This window comes from Salvelinus fontinalis, chromosome 30 (assembly GCF_029448725.1).
Source record: "Salvelinus fontinalis isolate EN_2023a chromosome 30, ASM2944872v1, whole genome shotgun sequence".
In the NCBI taxonomy this organism is placed as follows: domain Eukaryota; kingdom Metazoa; phylum Chordata; class Actinopteri; order Salmoniformes; family Salmonidae; genus Salvelinus; species Salvelinus fontinalis.
In genome coordinates, this window is record NC_074694.1 from 22,043,444 (window position 1) to 22,060,071 (window position 16,628).

The window sequence follows — 16,628 nt, forward strand, 5'->3', positions numbered from 1 at the left end:
CCTAGAGAGGAACGAGGCTATAACGGGTGGCCAGCCCTCTTCTGGCTGTGCCGGGTGGAGATTATAACAGAACATGGCCAAGATGTTCAAATGTTCATAGATGACCAGCAGGGTCAGATAATAATAATCACAGTGGTTGTCGAGGGTGCAACAGGTCAGCACCTCAGGAGTAAATGTCAGTTGGCTTTTCATAGCCGATCATTCAGAGTATCTCTACCGCTCCTGCTGTCTCCAGAGAGTTGAAAAGGTCTGGGACAGGTAGCACGTCCGGTGAACAGTTCCATAGCCGCAGGCAGAACAGTTGAAACTGGAGCAGCAGCATAGCCAGGTGGACTGGGGACAGCAAGGAGTCATCAGGCCAGGTAGTCTTGAGGCATGGTCCTAGGGCTCAGGTCCTCCGAAAGAGAAAGAAAGAGAGAAACAATTAGAGAGAGCATACTTAAATTCACACCGGATAAGACAGGAGAAATACTCCAGATATAACAGCCTAGCTACCGACGCATGAACTATTGCAGCATAAATACTGGAGGCTGAGATAGGAGGGTTCGGGAGACATTGTGGCCCCATCCAAACGATACCCCCGAACAGGCCCAAACAGGCAGGATATAACCCAACCCACTTTGCCAAAGCACAGCCTCCACACCATTAGAGGGATATCTTCAATCACCAACTTACCATCCTGAGACAAGGCCGAGTATAGCCCATAATGACAAAGCAGAAATAGGTTTGTAGACATGTTAGCAAAGTTTTTTATTTGTAATAATCGTCACATTTACAAAAGTATTCAGACCCCTTACTCAGTACTTTGTTGAAGCACCATTGGCAGCGATTACAGCCTTGAGTCTTCTTGGGTATGACGCTACAAGCATGGCACACCTGTATTTGGGGAGTTTCTGAGATGTTTCTACAACTTGATTGGAGTCCACCTGTGGTAAATTCAATTAATTGAACATGATTTGGAAAGGCATGCACACCAGTCCCATAGTTGACTGTGCATGTCAGAGCAAAAACCAAGTTATGAAGTCGTAGGAATTGTCCGTAGAGCTCCGAGACAGGATTGTGTGGAGGCACAGATCTGGGGACGGGTACCTGCAGCATTGAAGGTCCCCAAGAGCACGGTGTCCTCCATCATTCTTAAATGGAATAAGTTTTAAACCACCAAGACTTTTCCTAGAGCTTGTCGGCCCGGGAGAGAAGGGCCTTGGTAAGGGAGGTGACCAAGAACCTGATTAGTGCTCTAGAGTTCCTCTGTGGAGATGGGAGAACCTTCCAGAAGGACAAACATCCCAGCTTTGATGCACGTATACTGACCTCACCTTCTGGATGATAGCGGGGTGAACAAGCAGTGGCTCGGGTGGTTGTTGTCCTTGATGATCTTTTTGGCCTTCCTGTGACATCTGGTGCTATAGGTGTCATGGAGGGTAGGCAGTGTGCCCCCGGTGATGTTGGGCAGACCGTGGCATCCTCTGGAGAGCCCTGCGGGCGGTGCAGTTGCCGTACCATGTGGTATACAGCCCGACAGGATGCTCTCAATTGTGCATCTGTAAAAGTTTAAAGCGTCCTCAAGTTGAAGAGGCGCTGTTGTGTCTTCACCACACTGTCTGTGTGGGTGGACCATTTCAATTTGTCAGTGATGTGTACGCCAAGGAACTTGAAGCTTTCCACCTTCTCCACCACGGTCCTGTCGATGTGGATAGGGGGGTGCTCCCTCTGCTGTTTCCTGAAGTCCACGATCAGCTCCTTCGTTTTGTTGACGTTGATTTAGAGGTTATTTTCCTGGCACCACACTCCGAGCCCCCACCTCCTCCTCCCTGGAGGCTGTCCCCTCAATGTTGGTAATCAAGCCTACTACTGTTGTGTAGTCTGCGAACATAATGATTTGAGTTGGAGACGTGCTTGGCCATGCAGTCCTTGGTGAACAGGGAGTACAGGAGGGGGCTGATCACGCATCCTTGTGGGGCTCCAGTCTTCAGGATCAGTGAAGTGGAGGTCTTGTTTCCTACCTTCACCACCTGGTGGCGGCCCGTCAGGAAGTCCAGGACCCAGTTGCATAGGGCGGGGTTCAGACCCAGGGCCTCAAGCTTAATGATGACCTTGGAGGGTAATATTGTGTTGAATGCTGAGCTGTAGTCAATGAACTGCATTCGTACATAGGTGTTCTTCTTGTCCAGATGGGATAGGGCAGTGTGCAGTGCGATGGCGATTGCATCGTCTGTGGATCTATTTGGGCAGTAAGCAAAGTTGGTCTAGGGTGTCAGGTAAGGTAGAGGTGAAATGATCCTTGACTAGTCTCTCAAAGAACTTCATGATGACATAAGTGAATGCTACTGGACGATAGTCATTTAGTTCAGTTACCTTCGCTTTCTTGGGTACAGGAACAATGGTGGCCATCTTGAAGCATGTGGGGACAGCTGACTGGGTTCGAGAGAGATTGAATATGTCCGTAAACACAGCAGCCAGCTGGTCTGCGCATGCTCTGAGGACGCGGCTAGTGATGCCGTCTGGGCCGGCAGCAAGACATCTGGTTTTCCTTTTGTAATCCGTAATTGTCTGAAGACTGAGCCGTCGAATTGCAACTCCACTTTCTCATCTCTTTACTGACGTTTTGCCTGTTTGATTCCCTTGCGGAGGGAATAACTACACTTTGTATTATTCCATATTCCCAGTCACCTTGCCATGGTTAAATGCGGTGGTTCGCGCTATCAGTTTTGCGCAAATGCTGCCATCTATCCATGGTTTCTGGTTAGGGTAGGTTTTAATAGTGACCGTTGGTAGAACATCTACTATACACTTCCTGATAAACTCTGTCGCATTATCAGTATATTCGTCAATATTATTCTCGAAAGCTAACCGGAACATATTCCAGTCTGCGTGAACAAAACATTCTTGAAGCGTGGATTCTGATTTGGTCAGACCAGCGTTGAATAGTCCTTAGCACGGGTACTTCCTGTGTGTTTCTGCCTATAGGAAAGGAGGAGCAAAATGGAGTCAAAGTCAGATTTGCCGAAAGGAGGGTGGGGGATGGCGTTGTAGGCATCCCGGAAGTTGGAGTATCAGTGGTCAAGTGTTTTAGCAGGATATTGCCCTGGGGGGTGTGAACAAAGGAGCTGCTTCGGGAAAGTTGTTGTGCTGGTGAGTTACCGCCGCTCTGATGGCCAATAGTTCTTCCCGGATGTATGTAATAACACAAAACAAATCTGGGCTAATGGTGTAAGTAGTAATACATAAAAGAGCTGCAAGTGAGGCAGCCTTTTTGTCGGCGCTATTTCTCTGCAGCACTCCACCAATCAGGCCTTTATGATAGAGAGGCCAGATAGATTTCACTCCTCAATAAAAGGCACCTGACAGCCCCTTGGAGTTTGCCAAAAGGCACCTAAAGGACTCAGACCATGAGAAACAAGATTATCTGGTCTGATGAAACCAAAATTGAACTCTTTGGCTGAATGCCAAGCGTCACATCTGGAGGAAACCCGGCACCATCTCTACGGTGAAGCATGGTGGTGGCAGCATCATGCTGTGGGGATGTTTTTCAGCGGCAGGGACTGGGAGACTAGTCAGGATCGAAGGAAAGATGAACGGCGTAAAGTACATAGATTCTTAATGAAAACCTGCTCCAGAGCGTTCAGGACCTCAGATTGGGGTGACGGTTCACCTTCCAACAGGACAATGACCCTAAGCACACAGCCAAGACAACGCAGGAGTGGCTTTGGGACAAGTCTCTGAATGTCCTTGAGTGACCCAGCCAGAACCCGGACTTGAACCCGATCAAACATCTCTGGAGAGATCTGAAAATAGCTGTGTAGCGACGCTCCCCATCCAACCTGACAGAACTTGTGAGGATCTGCAGAGAAGAATGGGAGAAACTCCCCACATACAGGTATGCCAAGCTTGTAGCATCATACCCAAGAAGACTCAAGTCAGTAATCGTTGCCAGGGTCTGAGTAAAGGGTCTGAATACTTATGTAAATGTGATTTTCAAGTCAGTAATCGTTGCCAGGGTCTGAGTAAAGGGTCTGAATACTTATGTAAATGTGATTTTCAAGTCAGTAATCGTTGCCAGGGTCTGAGTAAAGGGTCTGAATACTTATGTAAATGTGATTTTCAAGTCAGTAATCGTTGCCAGGGTCTGAGTAAAGGGTCTGAATACTTATGTAAATGTGATTTTCAAGTCAGTAATCGTTGCCAGGGTCTGAGTAAAGGGTCTGAATACTTATGTAAATGTGATTTTCAAGTCAGTAATCGTTGCCAGGGTCTGAGTAAAGGGTCTGAATACTTATGTAAATGTGATTTTCAAGTCAGTAATCGTTGCCAGGGTCTGAGTAAAGGGTCTGAATACTTATGTAAATGTGATTTTCAAGTCAGTAATCGTTGCCAGGGTCTGAGTAAAGGGTCTGAATACTTATGTAAATGTGATTTTTAAGTTTTCTTTGTTTTAAATACATTTGCAAAAATGTCTAAACCTGTTTTTGCTTTGTCATTTTGGGGTATTGTGTGTAGATTGATGAGAGAGAAAAAAACAGAATAAATCAATTTTAGAATAAGGCTGTAACGTAACATTGTGGAAAAAGTCAAACGGTCTGAATGCTTTCCGAATGCACTGTATGCCAATTAGGAATGAGGGGGTTGATCAGGTAACCATGATGGAATGTGGCCAGGTTGGGAATTTAGCCATGACACCGGGGTGAAAACCCCTAATCTTAGGAGTGCCATGGGATTTTGAATGACCACAGTCAGGACAGCCGTTTTAATGTCCCATCCGAAAGTCAGCACCCTACGCTAGGCAATGCCCGCAAATGTAGTTATGGTTTGAAATTATTGTTTTAATCATATTATATCTGTTTGGGCTTCAATTAATTTATTTCCGCTCAAGAAAAAATGGTCTCCGGCTTAATCCAGGTGACGCTCCCTGACCCAGAGGGTTAACAATACCCTGGCCTCTAATACCCAGAGGGTTAACAATACCCTGTTCTCTAATACCCAGAGGGTTACCAATACCCTGGCCTCTAATACCCAGAGGGTAAACAATACCCTGGCCTCTAATACCCAGAGGGTTAACAATACCCTGTTCTCTAATACCCAGAGGGTTAGCAATACCCTGGCCTCTAATACCCAGAGGGTTAGCAATACCCTGGCCTTCAATACCCAGAGGGTTAGCAATACCCTGGCCTTCAATACCCAGAGGGTTAACAATACCCTGGCCTCTAATACCCAGAGGGTTAACAATACCCAGTTCTCTAATACCCAGAGGGTTAGCAATACCCTGGCCTTCAATACCCAGAGGGTTAGCAATACCCTGGCCTTCAATACCCAGAGGGTTAACAATACCCTGGCCTTCAATACCCAGAGGGTTAGCAATACCCTGGCCTCTAATACCCAGAGGGTTAGCAATACCCTGGCCTTCAATACCCAGAGGGTTAGCAATACCCTGGCCTTCAATACCCAGAGGGTTAACAATACCCTGGCCTCTAATACCCAGAGGGTTAACAATACCCTGGCCTCTAATACCCAGAGGGTTAACAATACCCTGGCCTCTAATACCCAGAGGGTTAACAATACCCTGGCCTTCAATACCCAGAGGGTTAACATTGATGTGATCACACAGAGGAATGTTTATGAAGAGGTTGCCACTACCAAATAGGCTAAACTCACCAAATATGAACAACCTAACCTGGGACCCCAACAAGCTAACACTTAACCCTTCTCCCTCCTCCCTTCCTCTAGTTCTCCCCCTCCCTCCTCCCTTCCTCTAGTTCTCCCCTCCTTCTACATCCTTTCCTCTCCTTCTCCACCAGCCCACATTAATATTTAATCTGTGCCTGAATCCACTATGATCGCTGTGACTGAGTCTGAATAATTTACAGAGGTCCATCTCTAACTGTGGCGCTCCTTTCTGGACCCTTCCCTCTTAACCAGTCAGCTCAGCTCAAATCGTGCCGCCCCACACGTGTCACAGCTGCTTAGGCCAATCGTGGTGGGGGTGGGGTCAGAGTTCTTCCTGACAGGCCCAGGCAGGCGAGAGAGCAGGGAGAGAGCGCCTTTTCACTTCCGCTGTCCTATCGTCCTGCGTCTTGGCCCTGGGAGCTAGGCGGGGATGACACCCCCACGCCACTGTTAGCGGAGAGAATGCTAATGCAGCCGTTAATAGTTTGATGCACTTTGTTTTTCTCTGTGTTTGGATGAATGATGAGGGGGATGCTCCTCGCATATTTAGAGAATATTTAATCATACCTCCCTGTATGCCCTCATCGACCTCTCTATCTCTGTTACTGTCTTGTTTTACTGGTTATTTCTTTCCCAGAAAGTTCTGCTGCTGCTACTTCCCCCAGCGGATACATCGAGGTCTCAGTGAAGAGATTGGATTCTTAGTTTCTTTCTGTTTTTGACCTAGCGAAATGCCTATATTCTGTCTCTCTCTCTCTCTCTCTCTCTGTCTCTGTCTGTCTCTCTGTCTCTCTCTCTCTGTCTATCTGTCTCTCTCTCTCTCTGTCTGTCTCTCTCTCTCTCTGTCTCTCTCTGTCTCTTTCTCTCTGTCAGTGGAGACCTGGACTCTGCAGTGGAGGGCTTGGAGGCTATCTACACACAGGGTGCTGGGCCTCAGGGTCCGGCTGCCAGCATGGCCTTTGTCTTCAGGAAGGTGTTGGAGGAGAACAATGGCGCTGCTCTGGATAAATGTAAGGAACACAGACACCTGTATAACCTCACCCGCCCCCACCTTCAGACAATGTGTCTTTAATGTCCAACACGGTCCCCGCTTTCATATAGAATTTACTGCAGTAGTTGATACTCTTGGAACAGACCATCAGCAAGACAGTGTCTTACCCTATAAGATCAATCTTCTCATTAACCTTGCTGAGTGAGATTTCTGTTGATTGTGATCCTGTCTCTGTGTAGTGAGTGCCATGGCAGAGAGGCTGGCAAATCACTTTTCATCGTACAGAGCTGCTTCAGACCTCTTCCTACAGCTGCTGGAGGCTAACATGGTAGAGGACGCCAAGTTCATGCTGGCCGTACGTATCCCACTCACCCAGTGACATCAGCCACTACATTCAATCAGTTTGAGTTATTTGTCTCTGTGTGTAGCTCTCATGGCTGGCTGGCTGGCTACCTGTCTGTCTGTCTGTCTGTCTGTCTGTTTCTCTGTCTCTGTGTGTGTTCATGTGTGGGCAAACATTAGGAACACCTGCTCTTTCCATGACATAGACTGACTAGGTGAATGCTATGATTCCTTAAGTCTCTCTCTCTCTCTCTCTCTCTCTCTCTCTCTCTGTCTCTCTGTCTCTGTGTGTGTCTGTTCATGTGTGCGCAAACATGATTTTTGCCTGGATTTAGCAGTCCCAGACAAGTTTTTGAGCTCCTGGACAAAATGTTCATGTAGTTGCCTACTCGGGGTGCGCGGTCGTCACCGACGGGTCAGAGACTCAATCTGAGAGCTACCGATCTCGTCTTTGAGCAGTCCCAGACATCCCCATATTTTCAAACATGTTTTATTTTATCGGCACAAAATCTGCAGTGCTCTTGTAGTGTGAGATGTGCAACAACACGTTTTGAGCACGATGATCAGCAGTAGCCAATGAGAGCTCGCCAGAGAAGAAGCCAGTGAGATGTTGTTTTTCATCACCCAGAATGTGTAGACTCTTGAGCAGGAGCGATGACCACTACTAGTGTGCGTTTGTTCTTGCCAAAGTGTCAAATCGTTACAGCGCTGACATTTCACAAGCAATGTAATTCCATTTAAAATGTTGGCTTATATTTGAACTCTGTATGGAAAGTGTGAATATTTGACTGAAAACGTTTGCGGCTGATTTGAGCCATATCTTGTTGTAGCTACGTTAAGTGTAATCACATTGTTTTTGCGGGACAGCGTGGTATCGAGAACCCTCACGACCACCCCCGTCTGTCCCATATGGTTTAGTGTGAGCAACACTACAGGAAAGCTGGTCCTTTAATGTAAGAGGCTCAGCCATTTTTAGCATTTTGAAAGTTGTGTAGTCTACACACAGCTTTAATGATGTCACTTGTTAAATCCACTTCAATCAGTGTAGATGAATGGGAGGAGACGGGTTAAAGAAAGATTTTGAAACCTTGAGACAATTGAATGGGCAAGACAAAATATTTGAACAGTGCCTTTGAACAGGGTATGGTAGTAGGTGCCAGGTGCACTGGTTTGAGTGTGCCAAGAACTGCAACGCTGCTGTGTTTTTCATGCTCAACAGTTTCCTGTGTGGATCAAGGATGGTCCACTACTTAAAGGACATCCAGACAACTTGACACAACTGTGGAAAGCATTGGCATCAACATGGGCCAGCATCCCTTTGGAAAGCTTTTGACAACCGCCAAATTTAGGTTGTTCTGAATGCAAAAGGGTTGTATAATAATGTGTTAATAAGTATATTTTGATTTCCGTGCATATATCGATATATCCACAATCTGAATGAAGACAAAGGTTATTTATCATACTTTGACTTCAAATCACCCTCAGTCACATTGAAATATAGATCACCTTCGCATTACAAAGGTCGATGAGTATAATGTACTTTGAAAATATGCAAGATGGATCGGTTTGCTCAGTTATATGTAATTTAAATGTAGCTCGAGCCACAGGAACATTGAGAGGGAGAAGGATCAAAAGAGACCTTCTGGTGCCACTCTCCTCCAGATCATGTTCCCCTTGAATTCACATGTAATTATACGGCTCCTCAATGATTAACAAGATGGTTGATTCCAACGGAGACATGAAAATGAACACAGATACTACTCTAAGTTCATAAGAAATTAAAGCCAAATTAGAAGAATCTGTGTTTCGTGTAATATGCATCTACTTGAGCATATTTAGCAACTTGGCTGGTATTTCTGCAGGCCTCTTCCAGGTTTATTGTAACGGAGGAACAATTCTATTCTAGAAGAAACTGTTAGCTAAACTCTGAAAAGCTTTTAGCCAGGCAGATGACAAGTGTGTTGAATGAAGTCATTAAGAAGTGAGTCGGACCAGAAGTCAGTGAGGCAGGGTCCTCCTAGACCTGCTCTGGGAGGTGGGGGGTTGGGGGTAGAGATATTCTGACATTCCCTGCTTATCCAGAGCTTTTAAGCAGCCGTGAGGGAGTATGCTCGTCTGGGATCAGGGATACAGGGGGTTGCGTCACGGCCAGTCTGGCTTCTGGATAAAACGGGTCCTAGCGGAGAGAGCGAGCGACTGGAGAGAAGAGGAGTGTTGTTCTAATTGCCTGATTGTACTAAAGCCATTCTGCCGCTGAGTGACTCTGGCCCTCTGTTTAATACGCTGCTACACCGCGCTGCGGTTAAAAGCCTCTGAGACCGTCGCTTTTAATTCCACCCAAGAAAAGAAACACGGCGTTCACGAATGGCTTGTAATGTGACCTCATTGCCACTGAACCCAGAGAAGACTCAGAGCACGGCACGGTTTAATGCGGCACTCACACTTTTCATAGTCTTTACTTCTTACCATTTTTTTTAAGGTTACATCTTTAGCCCAAAGCAAATCCCTCTTAATTGTTTTATATAAACAAGTATTTCTAAATCGTAGCCCTGAATTTAAAATGGCTGCTTTGTGATAAAGAGCCTGTTTACATACATTATTTCGTAGGTTTGAACCTTGGTTGGTTTCACTCATTCTTTCCTCGTTATGAGAGCTACTTCCCCTACCTCACTTCCTGCCTCTGGTAATTGGCTAATGACAGAAAGTAAAGGTGGTGAAGTAAATTACCCCCTAGAATGCTACAGCGTAGGACAGATTCCAATCAGCCCCTTTATGTTGCTAAGTGTAGATAATTATACTTTAAAGTGAACAGGCACTGTACATTTTTAAATTTGATAAAGAAATAAGTAGTTATCTGGCTGACACCCTGTTGGCGGTGTAATGAACCTAGAACTGCAGAGCGCTGTCTGGAGTGCAGGGCATATAATAAAAGGTCTAAAGCAATTCAAAAACACTTACGACACAAAACACGCACGGCACAGCAAATAGAACCCTGTTCACAAGCAGAGATGCACTCCTACAGTACATGTACCCTTTTTACAAGTCCCTGAATTGCTGTGTGTGGTTGCACATTTGCATGTCTGCATTTGTTTCTGCACATTCATTAGCTAGGTTTCTATCCAATTGGCGAATATTCTTAAATCCTGCATTTTCCAACATGAGATATTATCCATCAAATTTGCTTGTTGTTGAGGAAAGGCTGTGTGACAACATAGTGCACTTAGAAATAACTTTTGCGGTTAAATTTACCCCACCAAAAAAGCAAGTTACATGCGTTTCCATCGCATTTTCAACTCTACTGATGATTTCGTCACAAATGTTGCGTTATAGCGAATGTGCCCACTGGTCTTGGCACTTGTGCTCTATCCAACATATTGCAGACAGTATGGGTAGGCTCCCTACATGATGAGAATATGGATAAGAGCAAGCATCGATTATCATGTCACCAGAATAAAACCCTGGATATTTATTGGAAAGGAGCATCAAGCTCATCACCGTACACTTTCACCACCCTGTGAAGTTCATCATAACTTGTTATATGTAGCCTAATAAACTGCATGCTTTCCCAAGTAGTGGGAGGACTATACGCAATATCGCATGACCTGAAGTTTACTTCAATATGATGGCTATTATATCCACCACCATTTCTCGCATAATTAATTTTACAGACACAAAAAGATCCCACCTCTAGCGTATTCGGATTTTTTGACCTATGGAAAGTTTACCGACAAATTATAATTTTCCATCACTCCTGTTGTAAAAAATAAAATTATTCAACATGTACTTTACTCGCATAAAAAGGTTGGATGGAAACCTGGTTAGTCATGACTCTGATCTCTCCTGTCCCTCTTCTCTTTCTTTAGCGCTGTAATGCTGTGGCTGAACAGAAGGAGATTCTGGTCTCTTACATGTCCAGGCTGGCCCAGAAACCAGGCCAGGTACAACCATCTCCTTCAACCACACTATATCATATCTGAACCAAAGGCTTATTTATTATTTGCCTTCATTTAAAGTGCCTGGAGAAATGCATCATCATTACATTTGACATTTGAGTCTTTTAGCAAACACACTTATCCAGAGCGATTTACAGGAGTAATTAGGATTAAGTGCCTTGCTCAAGGGCACATCGACAGATTTTTCACCTAGTCTGCTAAGGGATTCTAACCAGCGACCTTTCGGTTACTGGCCCAACGTTTTTATTCGCAGGTTACCTGCATCCCTATAGTATCATCATTTAAGGGGTGTTATGACTTGATGGCATTTATCTAACTCTGTCTATCTGTTATAGGTGGGCAAGATCAAGACCCTGATGACTCTCATCCCTGACTTCACAGAGAAGGAGACGTTGTATCCCTACCTGATGAAGTGCTATGGTAAAACGTTGTGTAAAGCCACGCTCAGAATAGAGTAGAGATCATCAACTAGATTCAGACGAGGGACTTTTCTTTTCTTTTCTTGAATGAATGGTCAGGGGGCTGGAACATAATTACAAATAGCTTGTAGAGTGCAAATTTAACGCAAGAAGCCCAAACAGATAATAATTGACTTGAACATAATCATTTCAAACCTTGCTTTTGTTTGTATACGATCACATATATCTCTCTATTATGCATGGGAATACTTTGGAATAGATTTCCAAATTGTTTTTTTTTTTTATGTCCCCCCACAAATAAAATACTGGTGACCCCCTGGACTAGAGCATTTTACATAACTTACGTATTTTACTGTAATTTTGCTTACTGTATTTTGTACTATACAGTCAAATCACACAATTTAGTGACGTTGGGTGGAGTACGCCACATGAAGAGGTCAGGACAATGAGCTTCGGTATATCAGTTAGGTGCTCGGCTCCCTGGCCTGTCTAGGCTATAGTGAGGCAACTTAAGCAGGGTGCGTCATTCGGCTTGCTGGCCTGTAGCTAAGTCGTCATTAGCTAGCAAATGAAATATGCATCAGGCGAGAGGGAGCAGACGGCGTCTGCTGGAACCTGAGAGGTGTTTTTGGCGAACAGGAACACATGTTCACTAATGACTGGTTCTGCTTCAGCTAAACATGACATTCTGAAGTACTTCAGGCCTGCTGTTCTGCCTGCCTTACAGGGAACCTGACTATTTCATTAACATTGTTCTCCTGGTGGTCAAGAAGAGGTCAGAGGTAACAGTGGTAATATTAACACTGTTCTCCTGGTGGTCAAGAAGAGGTCAGAGGTAACAGTGGTAATATTAACACTGTTCTCCTGGTGGTCAAGAAGAGGTCAGAGGTAACAGTGGTAATATTAACACTGTTCTCCTGGTGGTCAAGAAGAGGTCAGAGGTAACAGTGGTAATATTAACATTGTTCTCCTGGTGGTCAAGAAGAGGTCAGAGGTAACAGTGGTAATATTAACACTTCTCCTGGTGGTCAAGAAGAGGTCAGAGGTAACAGTGGTAATATTAACATTGTTCTCCTGGTGGTCAAGAAGAGGTCAGAGGTAACAGTGGTAATATTAACATTGTTCTCCTGGTGGTCAAGAAGAGGTCAGAGGTAACAGTGGTAATATTAACACTGTTCTCCTGGTGGTCAAGAAGAGGTCAGAGGTAACAGTGGTAATATTAACACTGTTTTCATGTATTATTGTATGTATTATTTCCAACACTTTTTGACCTCATGCATCAACTTTGTCTCACTCTTGCAAATGCATCCACACACAAACCCAGGTGTGGACAACGACCTGGTGTCGGCTAAAGCCCTGTACCAGCAGATGCAGACGGAGGGAGTGAAGGCTGATGAGCTGTGTCTGAAGAGACTTGCCGTGCTGTACAGGAACGCAGGAGAGACCGTCCCCTTTACTGAGCCACCTGTGAGCGCGCACACACACACACACACTTTGCTCTGCTTGCCACCTCAATGGTATAGCAGTGTGTCTGTCATGAGTGTTAGACTAGAAATATCATTTGGTTGTTAGAAAGAAGATCCAAACCTGACCAATGTCACCAGACTGTCCTAGTCATGAGGGCTTGTATTGTCTACTGGGCTACAGAGCAACAAATCACACTCTTACAGATAATCTAACAAAAACACACACACATGCAGTGTACCGGGCCACACACACCCCAGCCCTAACTGGGGTTGGCATCTTTTCCACTGGTGACCTAATGTCTGTCAGGGTGTGTGTGTTGATGGGAGCTCTGGGTGTAATCAGAGCCAACAGTCTGCCTGCTCTGAGAGCCTCCATTCATAAGGCCTCTGCTCCATGCTCTACATGTTTCTGCTTTTATCTGGGTTTTTGTGGCTTGCATTGGATTATGCCTGCAGTCATAACCTACACATTACTATGTATTACAGTGATATCTGTTTTGATTGCAGTGGTCTTGTTTGTTTTTTAGGTGCAAGTCTATAGGTTTGTTTGGCACAGAATTCTGTCAGTGAGTTGTGTACTATGAGGTTGTAATGAGCTGGTAAGAGAGGTAGGGATTTACAGCACTTGAATCATCGGACAATATAGTACATTAACACAACACCGGCAAATTGGCAATCAGCCAAAGTAGTCACACTGCACTCCAGGAGTTCTCACTAACTAGGTCAACCACTTGAGTTGTTTACATTGCCCTGCAATCACACGCACACACCTGCAGAGTAAGCTCTGTCGAGGCCGTGCCCACCCACCCACCCACCCAGAGAGAACTCGCATAACAGGCTCACTGCATTATTCAATACCTGTCGGAAAGGTACAGCCACGTTCCACAACTGCCACAGTAGAGTAGAGATGGGGGGGATGTCAAACATAACCCCCCCTTTTTTTTTGTTGAGAACAGTCTTCAGAGCTCTCAAATCACCTTTAAAGTTTCAACAAACCAATCTCAGGTAGTGCCCCCCTTCTCTACACCCTCTTCCACCTTTCTGTTTTCAGACTGCTGTTCTAGCTGGAGTACAAAGCAGTCTCCTGAGAGGGCAGATAAGGAGAGATTTGAAGCGCGGCCCGCGTCAGGCCCCTCCCGCCAACACGGCTATTTATCGACTTTAATTACACGGTTAATAGGGGAATATACAATGTTACAGCAACGTTAATCTCCTGAAAGCACTCACCTTCTCAAAAAAGCCCCACTTTTTTCAGCCTGAAAGCAGGGCTTAATTAGGCAGACTAGTGGGAGGGGAGGAAAAGTGTAAATCCCTTATTTGTGTATTAATCAGGATTTGGAGATGAAACAAGAGCCCGTGATTGGATGGAAAAGTCTATTAGTTAGACCCAGGGGTGCGGTGGACTTGTTGAAAGGGGAGTGAGCCCTGGCTACGATTGCGATATATACATACACACACACACACACACACACACACACACACACACACACACACACACACACACACACACACACACAAAAACAAATACACCAACACAGTCCACACCCACACTGTTAATTTGTAGATTGTACCCGTTTTGGTTGTTTACTGTCATATACTGACTTTATCTGTTACTATGAACTGCATCTGCTGAATTACCATATACAGTTGGAGTCGGAAGTTTACACACTTAGGTTGGAGTCATTGAAACTCGTTTTTTAATCACACAAATTTCTTGTTAACAAACTATAGTTTGGCAAGTCGGTTAGGACATCTACTTTGTGCAAGACACAAGTCATTTTTACAACAATTATTTACAGACAGATTATTTCACTTATAATTCACTGTATCACAATTCCAGTAGGTCAGAAGTTTACATACACTAAGTTGACTATGCCTTTAAACAGCTTGGAAAATTCCAGAAAATGTCATGGCTTTAGAAGCTTCTGATAGGCTAATTGACATCATTTGAGTCAATTGGAGGTGTACCTGTGGATGTATTTAAAGGTCTACCTTCAAACTCAGTGCCTCTTTGCTTGACATCATGGGAAAATCAAAAGAAATCAGCCAAGACCTCCACAAGTCTGGTTCATCCTTGGGAGCAATTTCCAAATGCCTGAAGGTACCACGTTCATCTGTACAAACAATAGTACGCAAGTATAAACACCATGGGACCACGCAGCCGTCCTACCGCTCAGGAAGGAGACGACCTTCTGTCTCCTAGAGGTGAACGTACTTTGGTGCGAAAAGTGCAAATCAATCCCAGAACAACAGCAAAGGACCTTGTGAAGATGCTGGAGGAAACGGGTACAAAAGTATCTATATCCACAGTAAAACAAGTCCTATATCGACATAACCTGAAAGGCCGCTCAGGAAGGAAGTGGCCACAGCTCCAAAACCGCTATAAAAAAGCCAGACTACGGTTTGCAACTGCACATGGGGACAAAGATCGTACTTTTTGGAGAAATGTCATCTGGTCTGATGAAACAAAAATAGAACTGTTTGGCCATAATGACCATCGTTATGTTTGAAGGAAAAGGGGGGAGGCTTGCATGCTGAAGAACACCATCCCAACCGTGAAGCACGGGGGTGGCAGCATCATGTTGGGGTGCTTTGCTGCACTTCACAAAATAGATGGCATCATGAGGACGGAAAATTATGTGGATATATTGACATCAGTCCGGAAGTTAAAGCTTGGTCGCAAATGGGTCTTCCAAATGGACAATGACCCCAAGCATGCTTCCAAAGTTGTGGCAAAATGCTTAAGGACAACAAAGTCAAGGTATTAGAGTGGCCATCACAAAGCCCTGACCTCAATCCCATAGAAAATTTGTGGGCAGAACTGAAAAAGAGTGTGCGAGCAAGGAGGCCTACAAACCTGACTCAGTTACACCAGCTCTCAGGAGGAATGGGCCAAAATTCACCCAACTTATTGTGGGAAGCTTGTGGAAGGCTACCTGAAACGTTTGACCCAAGTTAAACAATTTAAAGGCAATGCTACCAAATACTAATTGAGTGTATGTAAACTTCTGACCCACTGGGAATGTGATGAAAGAAATAAAAGCTGAAATAAAATCACTCTACTATTATTCTGACATTTCACATTCTTAAAAGAAAGTGGTGATCCTAACAGACCTAAGACAGGAATTTTTACCAGGATTAAATGTCAGAAATTGTGATAAACTGAGTTGAAATGTATTTGGTTTAGGTGTATGTAAACTTCCGACTTCAACTGCAACTATCGGGTGACCTTTCTTCTTTGACCCCCTCTTTCCAGGAGACGTTTAAGTTTTATGCAGAAATGCTGAAGGAGAAATCCAAGGGATCGCAGGCAAGCACCACAGTGGAGGAATAAAACTGTCACTACTCTTCTTCATTCTGTCCTTTTTGTTTTGTTGTTTTTTTATAAGCTGTGAAAACAGATCTTGTGGAAGTATTACTGGATGTTAAACTCTGTCCTCCATGTTGATTTATGATGATTAAAATTGATGTACAGAAGTATTTATGCAATAAATGTTAGGAACTAGACTGACACTTGTTTTTTTCTGGAGACACTTTTCAAAGGGAAACGGTGTACATGTAGGTAGCCATCTACAGTTCCTTCAGAAAGTATTCATACCCCTTGACTTATTCCACATTTTGTTGTTACAGCCCGAATTAAAAAATATTAATTTTTTTTTTTCTTCTCAACCATCTACACACAATACCCCATAATGACAAATTGAAAACATGTTTTTAGAAATGTTTGCTAATGTATTGAAAAGGAAATATCAAATTTACGTAAGTATTCACACCCCTTTGCTATGACAATCCAAAT

The 16,628-nt window shown here is 44.4% G+C and overlaps 1 protein-coding gene across 1 annotated transcript in view; it reads left to right on the forward strand.

The window, feature by feature from the left end:
- lrpprc (leucine-rich pentatricopeptide repeat containing) overlaps window positions 1-16,339 on the forward strand; it is a 70,752-nt gene extending 54,413 nt beyond the window's left edge. Inside the window, exons 33-38 of the mRNA XM_055890018.1 lie at window positions 6,535-6,671; window positions 6,892-7,007; window positions 10,858-10,932; window positions 11,283-11,367; window positions 12,691-12,833; window positions 16,089-16,339. Of these exons, the coding sequence (XP_055745993.1) occupies window positions 6,535-6,671; window positions 6,892-7,007; window positions 10,858-10,932; window positions 11,283-11,367; window positions 12,691-12,833; window positions 16,089-16,166 (634 nt within the window). The 3' untranslated portion in view covers window positions 16,167-16,339. The remainder of the gene's footprint in view (window positions 1-6,534; window positions 6,672-6,891; window positions 7,008-10,857; window positions 10,933-11,282; window positions 11,368-12,690; window positions 12,834-16,088) is intronic.
- Window positions 16,340-16,628: the final 289 nt, after the last annotated feature.